The 13,339-nt window shown below is 38.6% G+C and overlaps 1 protein-coding gene across 1 annotated transcript; it reads left to right on the top strand.

Moving 5' to 3' along the window:
* The first annotated feature begins 5,428 nt into the window (after positions 1 to 5,428).
* Positions 5,429 to 12,732, top strand: LOC135461750 (uncharacterized). Its single transcript, XM_064738976.1, has 9 exons — positions 5,429 to 5,606; positions 6,429 to 6,590; positions 7,397 to 7,484; positions 8,292 to 8,409; positions 8,891 to 9,014; positions 10,240 to 10,377; positions 10,971 to 11,168; positions 11,508 to 11,633; positions 12,503 to 12,732. The coding sequence occupies exons 1-9, from the start codon at positions 5,429 to 5,431 to the stop codon at positions 12,730 to 12,732; spliced, it is 1,362 nt and encodes a 453-aa protein (XP_064595046.1).
* Positions 12,733 to 13,339: the final 607 nt, after the last annotated feature.

The raw sequence follows: 13,339 nt of genomic DNA, 5'->3' as shown, positions 1-13,339 counted from the left end.
ACGTCGGCCAACATTATGGTGGGAGGAAACCGGGCAGAGCCCGGCGGAAACCAACGACCATCTTCAGGTTGCGAACAGACCTTACCACATACGGCCGCATCAAATTTCACATAGGTTGGTACATACAATCATTGAAAAGCAACCTATGATAATCATTATGTTCTTCAGTGTCTCTGTGTTGCCAGGTGCAAAAATATTGGAATTCTGCCAACAGTTTTACATAGATACATGAATGTCTGTGTTAAAAGATACATGTAGCTAAGTAAACCCTGTTGTGGCATAAAACAGTGATGTGCTGGCTCAAAGAGAATTCACTCAGGCTGCACTGTCGTAATCTTCTACACTCAAAATTGAATATTACTTGACTAAGTTAAGAAATAAAGGAAAATGTACATATAATTAAAATAATAAATAAGTTTTAAGGTATCCATGTGTATAAATTGCCTTCAAACTGCCTTTTCTGAAAGTCAACTGTTCATCTGTAAGCAGTCATCTGTACAATGAATGTAAAGCAAAAATCATATCCATAAAAATACTAAAATATACAAGGTTTTGGCGTAATGGTGGCTGTTGTTGGTTATTATCACTTTCACATTAAACCAACCCCAGGAATAAAAAGCATGAATACTGATCATCACTCTCTTCTGGATTTTAAGATAAATATCAAAACATTGATGTGTGGGGGAGGAAAACTTTTCTAGGTACATGTTAATCTAACCTGACATTTTGTTTTTGTTGTCAAATAAGCAATAATAATAAAGTTTCAAGCATGTTGTTAAGATATGTAGATATATTGTACACTATTTGAAAAAATTTCTGTTTTTGTTCCAAATTTTTTTTTGTCATCCATGACTTTTGTGGTTCATTAAATTCTTATTAAACTTTCAATAAAATGTTTATCATTTTTAGGTGTGCCGAAGCAGTTTGTTGATTTCTTACTTTTTCCAATCTAGGAAATACATTCATTGGCTGAGTACACCAGAAATGTTGATAAAGTTGCAGTGTAGTTAACTGCTTAGTCTCTGACAGTGGAGGCTGAAAAGTTAAAGTTAGCATTCCAATGGTTCTGGCATTTTATCAATTCTGCATTTCTTTACTGTATACTGGTACAGCTTTTAACAGTTCCTAACATCTTCATTAAGGTAGCATAAGAGTTAAGTTGCCACTGTCAGCTGTTCAGATGTTGTACAATGTTACAGTTATCCCACTCATCACTCATTATTATAACTGCATGAATCCTTAACCAATCCTCCAGCTATTCCTTATGTATAAAGCAACTATGTTAATTGTTTTAAGGATGATTATATATTGCAGTAATGTTAACTGTGGCAAATTTGGTACATACACTGTTACAAATAAATAATTATTGCTACATGTATGATGTAATTATGTGGACTAACTGGACACTTGTTACCTTGTTTAACCCAGATCAAGGCTTCAAGTATCTTACAGCCATACAGTTTTCTAGTAGGCCCTATTAACTTACATAAAAAAACATCCATATTCGTGAAACCCTGGACTGGATTACATTATTAAATATATATATATATATATGTCTGGTTTCCAAGGTTTGGGTTCAAATCCGGCCTTGGGCAAATAATTCCAGCCTACTAAAAACATCCATATCAATGAAGCCCTTGGGCATAAAAAAATGGGCTACACTTTGATGCTGCATTGCTCCATTATCCTTTGTTCAAACCCTTTCAAACTTTAGACATTCAAATGGCATGATTTTGTTAATATACTGACCAATTTTCAAAGTCATAGCTTGAGCAGTCTGTACACAGGGTTAAAATGAAAACATAGCCTCAAAAACGCATGTTCCAGTGACCCACATTGCATCATCATCCGGTGTTGTGAGTAGAGCGCGTGCTGCATCCGTGTGACACACGTCAATCAAATGTTGTCTGGAAAAATTCTCTGGCTCTAGTGTCAGGGAAACCCTTCTGCCAAATAGGCACAAGTTTTGTGGAATGAAGATGGTTTTCCCTGCGGCGGACAAGGAAATGATCACCTTTTCAAGTAAAACAAGGTAGAACAACATTTTGAAATGTCCGGAATGTAGAACAGCATTTTGAAATGTCCGGAATATGCGTATTAGACTCTATTTTGATTTTGGTTCCATGAACAGAAATCTTAAAGAATGAAATTGAAGTCTGGTCTGTATACTTAGGACATAATGGCTTTTGAGTGTGAAAATTTTTAGCAGCTCATGTAAGAGGTTTGCGGAGGTATTGAGTGTCAAAGTACGGTCCATTTTTTTTAATGCCCACTCGATATATATATACAAATGAGTACTGTATAGTGGTTTGTAAGGTGCAAGTTCAAATCCGACCTTGGACAAGGAATTCCAGCCTACTGAAAAACAGCCATATCCATATATACACATGAGTACTATATAGTAGTTTCGTCTGCCAGCAACCTTCCCCTGGGCTCTGTCCGGTTTCCTCCCACCATAATGCTGGTCACCGTCGCATAAGTGAAATATTCTTGAGTATGGTGTAAAACACCAATCAAATAAATAAATAAACAGTTGTTTCCAATGTGCAAGTTCAAATCCGACAGTGGACAAGAAATTCTCCCTGCAAGAAAAAACTCCCTGCTCTCACTGCTTGTGGGGCATCGGTGACAATAAGCAGTTATGATGGTATGACCATTTGTGAAGTCTGGCGTTTGCTGAAGACCACTAATCTTCCACCACTATCATGTGCATGTGTGGGAAAGTTCATCAGTAATTATCCAAAAGTCATTGGTTTATGCTGGGTACACTGGTTTCCTCCCCCGATAAAATTGATCGCCATCATATGATTGAAAAGTTCTAGAGTACCACTATGGTGTTAAGCAACAATAAAATAAATAGGCTTATTATGCAGCAGTTTTCCCTGGGCCGTCTGGGATGCCGCACAATATGCTGATGAGTTCAAAACCAGTTACAGGTACCGGTAGCTGCAGCTTTATGTTAGTCCAGAATGGTGGCAGATTCTTGGTGTACCAACAAGGTATTTTTTCTATGCATGCAAGTTTAGACCATTGTTTGTTAATTATCTTCATCACTTACAAACTACTGTACAGATTTGACATTCATCTCGTGGCTGAAATTGATCAAAATCGAAGCTGGCCTCTGGAAGCTGTAGGCCTACATCTATGTTAATATTCTTCTGTAAATATGAAAGCAATTTTGTGTCTTCATGTGGGCATAATATAGTTAAACATTTCAATATTTCTAACAACATAACGTTATGATAAACTTATGATCATGATAATGATCAGTTATTTGACTGGCTTTGAGGAGCTCTGATGAATCCGCCGTCTATCCGCCATGTAATTTGCAATACATGTGCTCTCGTGCGCCTTGTGGGGTGTCAACCACCAAACTCCCCACAGCGAATACGCTGCAGTACACACTATGGGTCAATGATAAACGTGCAAATGAACGCCAAAAATATGTTAAACAAGGTCGGAGTCAGCAGATGGGATAGAAAGGGAACTCATTTTCTTAGCTGTGCTTTTTCTTTTTTTACTTTAAATTATATGTTTACTTCTATCCGAGGTTAGCAAAAGATAAACTGTGTAAAGCCCGATGAAGAGTCAACACAGTAGGCCTACGGAGGTTACCATTATTGGTGAGGCGAAATGTAAACAAGACCACGTGTCCACAAGGCTGTATGAAGGCAGTGGTTATAGCGCTTTGAGGAGTTTGGACAGTTACTAGACGCGTTTACTTGACAGCAGCTTGACAACAGTATATGCTTAAGCACGGAGAATATGTAATCAATCAAGGGTATCGTTAGGCATTGTAATTTACATCTCTCTTAGGCATGTCAGATATGTAGGTCAGGATGACAGGTGAGATGTGGGCTGAAATACGGTCAACAATTCCGACCCCAGCCAGACACGCGCCCAAACTTGTCTTCATTCATAACGGCCTGGTCTGAACACATTACACTTTATAACGGTGTAGCTTCATCTGTGCGTGACGGGTCTCGTCCCTGCATGGCATGTGGTCAGCTTTTGTGGTTCGACCCATGCACAACAATCTCTCTTTCAGTAGACAAACATTAATGCTAAACTCTGTATTGACATAACTGTACTGGTGTTTCCAAGAATCTGGTGCCATTGCATGCGGAAGGCCTATATAGCTAATTTTGCATGCCGTACTATTGGACCTTACGGGGAACGGAGCAACAAAACTCATAGGCAATAGGTAAGTCGGACATAGATTTTTTAAATTTTATCCTGAATTGAATGGCACATTTATGAGTGTTGGTCCAGTGTTAGTAACCTTTTTTGTTATTATTGGTAAACTTACATGTATAATAGACATCTTTTATTTCTTCTGCCAACATGATACATTTACGTGTACATGTATGTTACTCAGCACATTTGTAACCATGTTACTAATTGTCATGATATTAAACTGTAAATACACTATTTTCTGGCAATACTTCAAGTACATGTAATGTACACATGCATGCAGGTCAGCATTAAGTATGGGTGTCACCACACATGGCTTGCCCTTGCAGTACAAATCTTGTCGACTTCTCTGAAGAACTTCTTTGATTTAAAAATATTCTATTAAGTCTTTTTTCCATTCTTTGTTTACTGTTTAAATTTTCTTCTCAGTGTTGTATAAATGGTCTGGTAGGAATTATCAGTCAAAAGGTCACAAGTTTTGAATCAGAAAGTTTGCGTTAAATTTAAATCAGTCCAGAACGAGACTAGAAGGGGAGTAGTCTTGTGCATATCCCTTTATCTATATAATATTTATTTATTTGATTGGTGTTTTATGCCGTGCTCAAGAATATTTCACTTATACTACTGTGGCCAGTATTACTGTGAGAGGATTCACCTATATAATAGACCCAGCTTACATCATGTAGTCTTGCTGGCTTCCACTTTGGCTGTATGTGGGAAGGTCTTCAGCAACCTGTGGGTGGTCACGTGTTTCTCCTGTGTACTGTTTGGTTTCCTCTCACTGTAATGCTGGCCGTCGTCGTATAAGTGAAATATTCTTGAGTATGGCGTAAAACACCAGTCGAATAAATAAATAAACCACATCATGTAGATTTGTTTTTACTGATAATACTAATTATAATACTGACAAATTCTGCTTGACCAATGCACGTGTGCTGGAATTTAACTGTTTTCATTGCCTTCTAAAGTCAGGAAGTTTGTAACTTTTGAAGGCTTTCTCCAACTGCTATTGCTTCTCCCAATCATATACATGTATGTAAAATTGTGGAGTACTGCATTAAACATCAGTCAAATAAATAAATAAACACAGTTGAACATATGGTCAACATTGTATTTCTCACTAGTAATGTTTAGGTGTAATTACAACAGATGTTGATGCAGTTTTATTAAATTTTAATTTCATGACTTCTCACTATAGATGAAGGTGATGAAAAACTGATGCCTGTCAGCCAGTATGGGTCGTTTCTATCGCTGTGCCGGGGAGGTCTTGTATGACACACAACAAGACCCCAGGGGAGGACGCAAATGTAAAGTAAACCTGCCACAGAGCTGCCAGGCCTGGAGCTTCCTCCAGAGTCTTCAGCCCTTGTCAACAGCTTATCCGTCCTTCTGTCTGCGGGTCAAGTCTCTGGGTGAGAGCCTTCTTCAGTGCTTAATATGATTCCAGTGTTCAAATGTAATTTGATTAAATGAGATTTCACTGAATATGATTTGACTGATTGAGATGTTACTGAGTATGATTTGACTAAATGAGATTTCATTGAATATGAGATGACTGAATGAGATGTTACTGAGTATGATTTGGCTGAATGAGATTTCATTGAATATGAGATGACTGATTGAGATTTCATTGAATTTGAGATGACTGATTGAGATTTCACCAGTATGATTTGACTAAATGAAATTTCAAATATGATTCACTACAGGGGGCCAGAGTGGTTAGCCTTCCTCTCATACCGTACATGGGAAGTTTCGCCAGCAACGTGCGGAAGGCCATGGGTTTCCCTCAGGCCCTGCTGGGTTTCTTCCCGCCATTGTATGAGTGAAATAGTCTTGAGTATGGCGTAAAACACAAATCAAATAAATAAATAAATTTCACTACATATGATTTGACTGAACAAGATTTTATTGAATATGATTTCACTGAATATTATCTCACTAAACTGTACAGGTATTTTACAGGTTGTTAAGTTAATTACACGCCGCCACAGGCATTGTCAGTCAGAAAATGACCCACAATGTGCATGTTATATGAAAATATAGGCATTGAAATTTTTTCTGTTCTTGAAGTCTCTGACCATGTTTGTAAGTTTAGTACAGTACATGTAGTTATGTCAGGATAGTTTGCTACATATTTTTGGTAAACCTAAACATGTTTTAATAGGTTTTTTAGTTTTTTAACAGTTTCTAATTCCTTGATTTTAAGAGTGTTGATGATTTTACATACATTTTAGGTCCAGAAAGCAAAATAGTTGCAGGCATCGCTGGAAGTGCTATAGAGGAAAACAGGGCCCCAGGACATTGGAATAACACAGTCGGTTACCATAGCAACACGGGCAGGTGCTACAGTTCCCATGATTCAACAGCTAACACAGGAGGAGAAGTGATTGGTCAAGGTAAGATCTATATGCAAAATTAATCTTTGCAATTTCTTCCTGGTTTCTGTATACTGGGGCCACTTTCACAAAGCTTCCTAATGTTCCTAAAAATTTCATAACTTTTTTCATCAAAGTTACATCAAATTTTCTAGTTTTCTGAAAGTGACCCAAGAGTTTTAAATCTGTGCGTGAATCCAGATGAAATGTAAAGCAGCAATGTATGCAAAGGGTCATTCACCAGTATGACTGGGTGATTTATCTTGGCTCTATTAAAGTGTGACAAAAACTAAATTTATTTTTGTGTTTTCAATATTTGTATGAATTGAAATACAGGCACAAATAACTGTATTTGACCTAAATTTTGTTATTTAAAAATCCACTTTCAAAATTACATATAGGCTATAAAAGTATACCTTTAATGCCATAAGTTAACAGTTTTTGACAAGAAATTAGTCCCCCCCCCCCAAAAAAAAAATGTTCAGTTGTGCTATAAGGTCTAAGAATCGGTCAGAATCAAATAAAGTGTGTGAGTTTAGAAATGCCAAACTTAAGGTGAGAAACAGTAATATTAGAAATTGCATAGAAGGTTATCTCTATAATTGGAAGATGTTTTTTTTTTTTTGAGCCGGCATACTTTCAATTCAGACAATGAGTTGCATGCTGTATAGCTGTTCTTAATGTCATGCTGAACAGTCTGTATTGTTGGAAAGTGCACGGCGTTCACATACAGGCCTTCTTTTATGTGCCCAAAGTCTCAAGCCGTACCTTAATACATATTTTGGTTTAATGATAAAAAGATTAAACTTGTGTTTTGTTTTTCTTAGGTGACAAGCTCTCAGTCGAGGTGTCATACTTTGGGAAAAAGTCATCAACTATTTTTTTCTACAAAAATGGCCTTCCTGTTGCTACCCGGTATGTACAGTACATGTATATCAGTGGCGTGTAACTTTTAAGCTTGTGTTATATTCCATAAACTACAGTTGGTGTAAGTGGCTTGTATAGCCTTGATAGTTTCACAATTTTCCAGTAAAGGAACACCCTTCAAAAACTTCATCCCTAATATTCGTTGACACATTGTGTCGGAAAGCTGACATTTTTTTGACACAAAAATAATGACATTATGCTCACCAAGATAGCCTTGGTGGGATCCAGCTACCAGCATTTAGTCACAGTAGGAGCAGTGAATATGTGTCCTCTCGTGATTGGATAATACTGAATATTTGACAGAGAACAATCATACTTAGTACTGATATTGTTCTGACTTTAATTTTCACATATTAGCAGTAATTATGGGGAATTCCATGACACACCTCTCATCAAATGGCTAGTGAAAGTCCTCTCCCAGTTTTCTTCAGATGATACCTCCAGTGTGCTGATGTTTGCTTAAAAATATGTTTTTCAACATTTAGACTGGTCTTACACTGAAATTACATGTACTCACGTCATAACATGTTAATTTGTTTAATTATATATTTGATTTGTGCGTTTCCACCATACTGAAGAATATTTCACTTATATGACGGTGGCCAGCATTATAGCGGGAGAAATCCACAGTCGTCCAGTCATGACATGTTAATAAATAATTTTGAAAAGCATTTGTTCATTAATAAACCCAAGCAAACAAAGGAAACATCAGTTATGAGGTGTAATAATATGATACAACAAAAATGAAGTATCAGTTTATAATCTCATTTATGAGTTGGTATGTCGTTTCTGCAGGTATCTGTTTGAAACAGACCACAGTCAATATTTCCCCTGTCTCTTTCTGGAGAAAGGACCAATAGAGTTGGAGGTGGTCTGGCTGGTACCTGCTGTGGAGAAACAACCTATAACACAGGTCTGTATAGAAAAAATGCTTGTAACAGTTTTTGGAAAATTAAAAGGGTTTGCAAACAGCTGCAAAAGTTGCAGGACTGTATAAAAAAAAATGCTTGTAACATTTTTAAAAATTTAAATGGCTTGCAAACAGCTGTAATATTTGCTTTTCAAAGATAATTCTCCCCCCTAAATATGTAAACTGCTGAAGTCTATTCGTGTTGTGTCTCCTTATGAAGTTGTATGTTGTATGTCAGTAAGTCTTCACACATTTAGTACAAATCACTGCTTGCAAATGTCATTTTATACAAACTGCAATTTATTAGGTGAAAACTGTGTCTTCATTTCTGGTGATGGTTGCTGTGTAGTACATCAAGAAATCTGTGAGTTATCTGGCAAGATCTGGTCTGGAGTTCTAACCACTTTCTTAAACCAGGGAAGGTGACCTGTAATTATATATTTAATATGTAAGCAAATAAATGAATAAACAAACACTTTTGCAGACCGACGTTTCACACTGGATCCGCTCACCAGCAACTAAATTTGACCAAAATGAAAACATCTTCATGTGTGCCAAGGACAAAGATGTAGAGGGTTTTCTTCAGGGGACAGTCTCTCTGGGACCAGGTCTGTAGTAGCTGAAACTGTCTGACACAGGACTGTTAGATCTCTGTCATAGTGTGAGTTAGGATGGTGTAAGGAAGGGCTGACCAGCTCAGGGTTTATGATGTTAGATGATGGACTCTGGTATGACGATGGCCATCCGGTATGACTGGGTGGGTGAACTGGTATGACTGGGTGGGAATCTGGTATGACTGTGGGGGCATCTGTTATGATTAGGTGGGCATCAGGTGTGTCTGGGTGGACATCTGGTATGACTGGGATGGCATCATGTATGACTGGGTGGACACCTGGTATGACTGGGTGGGCCTCGGGTATAATAAGGTGGGCATCGGGTATGATTGGGTGGTCATCTGGTATGACTGGGTGGGACTGGTATGACTAAGTGAGCATCTGGTATGGTTAAATGGGAATCAGTTTGACCGGTTTGTGAACTGGTATGACTGGGTGGGACTGGTATGACTGGGTGGGTATCGGGTATGACTGGGTGTGTATCAGGTATGACAGGGTGGGACTGGTATGACTGGGTGGGTATCGGGTATGACTGGGTGTGTATCAGGTATGACTGCGATGGCACTGGTATGATTGGGTGGGCACCTGGTATGACTGCGATGGCACTGGTATGACTGGGTGGGCACCTGGTATGACTGGGTGGGCACCTGATATGATTGGGTGGGCACCTGGTATGACTGGGTGGGCACCTGCTATGACTAGGTTTGTGAACTGGTATGACTGGGTGGGTCTCTGGTATGACTGGGTGGGGACTGGTATGGCTAAATGAGCATCTGGTGTTGTTAGATGGGAATCAGGTATGACCGGGTTTGTGAACTGGTATGACTGGGTGGGACTGGTATGACTGGGTGGGTATCCGGTATGACTGGGTGGCACACAGGTATGAGTGGATGGGCACCTAATATGACTGGGTGGGCACCTAGTACATTTATGACTGGGTGTGTACCTGGTGTGACTGGGTGGGTGAACTGGTATGACTGGGCATGGTATCTCGCAGGACTGGGTGTGGTATCTGGAATGACTAGGGTGAGGACTAGCTACTTGAAACATAGGTGATCAAAGTAAAGTCTGAAGAAAATTAAGAGCAGTAATTCATTTTTAATGGTGGAATATTGATCCAGTCTGTTATTTGCAAATATTGTATTGAATATCTCAGTTCAATGACCAGAAAGAAGTGGTTATAAATTGCTCTTATAGTGCCACTTACTATTTGTCACAGATTTACCATTTTATGATGTAAAAGTGGAGGAGTGCACAGCAGAAGGGGTGGGGCCAACAGTTGCCATAGCAACTGTAAGTCCACTGAAGCCAACACCTCCATGTGTTTTGCTGAGAGACTATCTAAAGTGGGAACCCAGTAAGTTTATCAGTGTGAAGAAATCCTGTCATAGAGCTTCGCTTTGTAGCTACAGAAACTGATCAGCGTGGCATTAAAATGAATAGATAAAATAAGTCTTTCATAATAAGCTGGGAGCTAAGCTATATTTAATAGTGCACGCCTTATTTGATCTGGGTACATGTACGTTTGGCGAATTTACATAAGTTATTATACATCCTGCAACCCCTCCAAGTTAGTAGGGGTGAGAAGAAGGTATACTAGCATTACTGTCTGTCTGTCCGTTGTCCTCGTTCCCCATGATGAAAACTTGCGCATGCATAATTTTCATGCCATTTATTGCAATGTTTATAAAGTCACCCTAGTCGAAGTGCAAAGAAGTTCACATGAGAGTTTGTCTGAACAGTGCCGTGAATTTTTTGTATGCATCTTTCGAATGACCTCAACTTGTTCCTTCTTAATTTTCCTGATAATAAGTTCCATATTTACAAAATTACTGCCTTCAGGTTCTTACCATAATGATGCTTTTTCACAAATAAACAATTAGTCAAAAGGTATTTTGGACATCTGCATTCTTGTTAATAACAGTATGATTCAATTCCTTATTGTTTCAGCCAACAGTGTGAAGACTGGAGATCACATAGGCTGGGGTGTCCATTACTCCCCTGAGCGCAGGGACAGGCCTGACTTTGACCCCAGGGCTGAGCAGATAGTCCTGTGTTATGTGGTGAAGAACAGGGTGATGCAGTGCTTCCAGATGATGCTTCAGCCAACAGGTGGCTTTTACCCCATGGTGCTGCTCAGTCAAAATGGTACCACGTAGTTTGTCTTTGTTTGACCCAGTGTTATTACCTGTAATGTATATCATCATTTATTAACACCTGCCACATATTATTCTGACCTTGAAGATTTTCACTCTTCCTAAATTTATTTTTCTCTCTGGTCATCTGGCAGCAACCTGCAGATGGTCATGGGTTTCTGCTATGCTCTGCAGGTTGCTCTGCAGTTGACTATATGTATATATACAAATGGAATATAAGTCAGCATAATGGAAGAAATTGGGAAGATTGTTTTCAAATGATTCATTACTATTCATGTTTACTGAATTTCAATGCATTTTAAAATTTCGGTTTTTGTTCTTCGTATGCAAGCATCAAAGATAAAGGTTGAGAATGGGAAGACAGTAGAGGCGGGTTTACTGAAGGAACTTGACAAGATTTACAGGGATCTGCTAGCAGACATTCGTGATATGCTGGAGACTGATGCTGTCAACAAACGTAAGGGCAAGCTTTTGTGCAAGGTGTATGGTTGTATGTCCATTGCTACATGTGTGAATTAATCAGGTGTTAGATGTAATATGCAGCAGTTCATTTCAGGCTAAAATTTCCTGTCAATTTGGTGCTGGCTGATATGCCATCGTTTGGACTTTGTGGGGGGGGGGGGGGGGTGAGTGGGGGATGGGGATGTGTACACAGGTGGTAGCTAAATAGAGGTGTGGCCAACCGTATCGGCAGACCACTGTCGTAAAGGTGTGCACCAGTCGAGGGTAAGTATAATGGTGGTGGAATGCTGAAAGCCTGAGGTAGGCTCTGTGGTAGAGGTCAGCTAGAGGTCACTGGCCAGCCCTCTGTGAATGGAGAGGTCAAACATCAGTAATGGCACCAATCAGAATCTTTGTTTCATTACCATGACTATGAAGGAAAAATCTGACATCCCTTGAAATACCTAAAAAATCAAAAAAATCAAATACATTTGGTTGCGCTGATAGCGGCTTGTTGAGGATACCAACCTGACGTAGTCTTTACACTATGCTGACATTCTCTTGGAGAAATTTATTTTCCTCCATGTTTAAACTTGGTTGATGCAGTGCTGTGCACATGTATATGCAAAAATTCAACTAATAAGGATGTTTTACATTGCTTTAGGGGTTATTACCCTGAAGTATTTATTCCAAGTGGCTTTGAAAATGTGAATTTTTATGTTTTAAATTGTACAAACTCTGATTTGCTGTACAAAGGAGAGTGAATTACAGGCACAGTCTGTAGCTGACATTCTTCTGAGCATTGTAACTCCTACCTAAATCTCTGTCAGTCTGTGAATGTATGTATCAGTCATAATGTTTTAGCCATTCATGTGATCTATCCAGGACTGACCTTACCCATGCTGAGACTGTCTGAAGCTCTGGAGGTGGATATAACCCCTGATAACTGTCATGTGACTTTACCGAGTGCAGCCAGTGGCGTTCATGCCGTGCAGTTCCTACATCCATTGACTATAGACAGTTCGTACTTCTACATAGAGGTCAACAAACTCAGTAAGTGTTACAGAACTTTTACGTTAAGGTCAATAAATTCAGATAATCTGAAAACCTTCTGAACCTGCGGATGGTCGTGGGTTTCCACCGGGCTCTGTCTGGTTTCCTCCCACCATAACGCTGGCCTCCGTCGTTTAAGTGAAATATTCTTGAGTATGCATAAAGCACCAATCAAATAAATAAATAAATAAATAAATAAAAACTTTAGTATGATTTCTATATCAATGTCAACAAATTTGGTTAATCTTACAAATAAACGTCAGCATAGATGTCAACAAATTGTATTAATCTTACAAAACTGCTGCATCAGGGTCAAGAAATTCAGTTAATTTTACAAAACTTCTACATCTGGGTCAACAAATTAAGTTAATCTTACAAAACTTCAACAGCAAAATCAACAAATTCAGTAAATTTTACAAAACTTTTACATAGTCAGCACACTCAGTGAGTGTTACAACACTTCTACATAGTTAGCAATGAAGTGTTACAAAACTACATAGGTTCACACTCCATTAAGTATTTACAAAACTTCAATTAAGTGTTACAAAACTTTTACATGGAAGTCAACACATTTAGTAAGTGTTATGAATCTTTAACTCAAGATCAATAAACTCTGTAAATGTTGTAAAACTTTGACTTAAATGCTACCAAACATCACATCTTGTGAAT

This window comes from Liolophura sinensis, chromosome 1, assembly GCF_032854445.1.
Source record: "Liolophura sinensis isolate JHLJ2023 chromosome 1, CUHK_Ljap_v2, whole genome shotgun sequence".
In the NCBI taxonomy this organism is placed as follows: domain Eukaryota; kingdom Metazoa; phylum Mollusca; class Polyplacophora; order Chitonida; family Chitonidae; genus Liolophura; species Liolophura sinensis.
This window is presented reverse-complemented; position numbering and strand designations above follow the sequence as displayed.

Excerpts from the sequence above, each read along its gene's own strand:
- LOC135461750 (XM_064738976.1), top strand. The coding sequence starts at position 5,429 with ATGGGTCGTTTCTATCGCTGTGCCGGGGAGGTCTTGTATGACACACAA. Across the intron at positions 9,015-10,239 it reads GACAGTCTCTCTGGGACCAG|ATTTACCATTTTATGATGTA; the intron begins GTCTGTAGTAGC and ends TATTTGTCACAG. Across the intron at positions 10,378-10,970 it reads CTATCTAAAGTGGGAACCCA|CCAACAGTGTGAAGACTGGA; the intron begins GTAAGTTTATCA and ends TTATTGTTTCAG.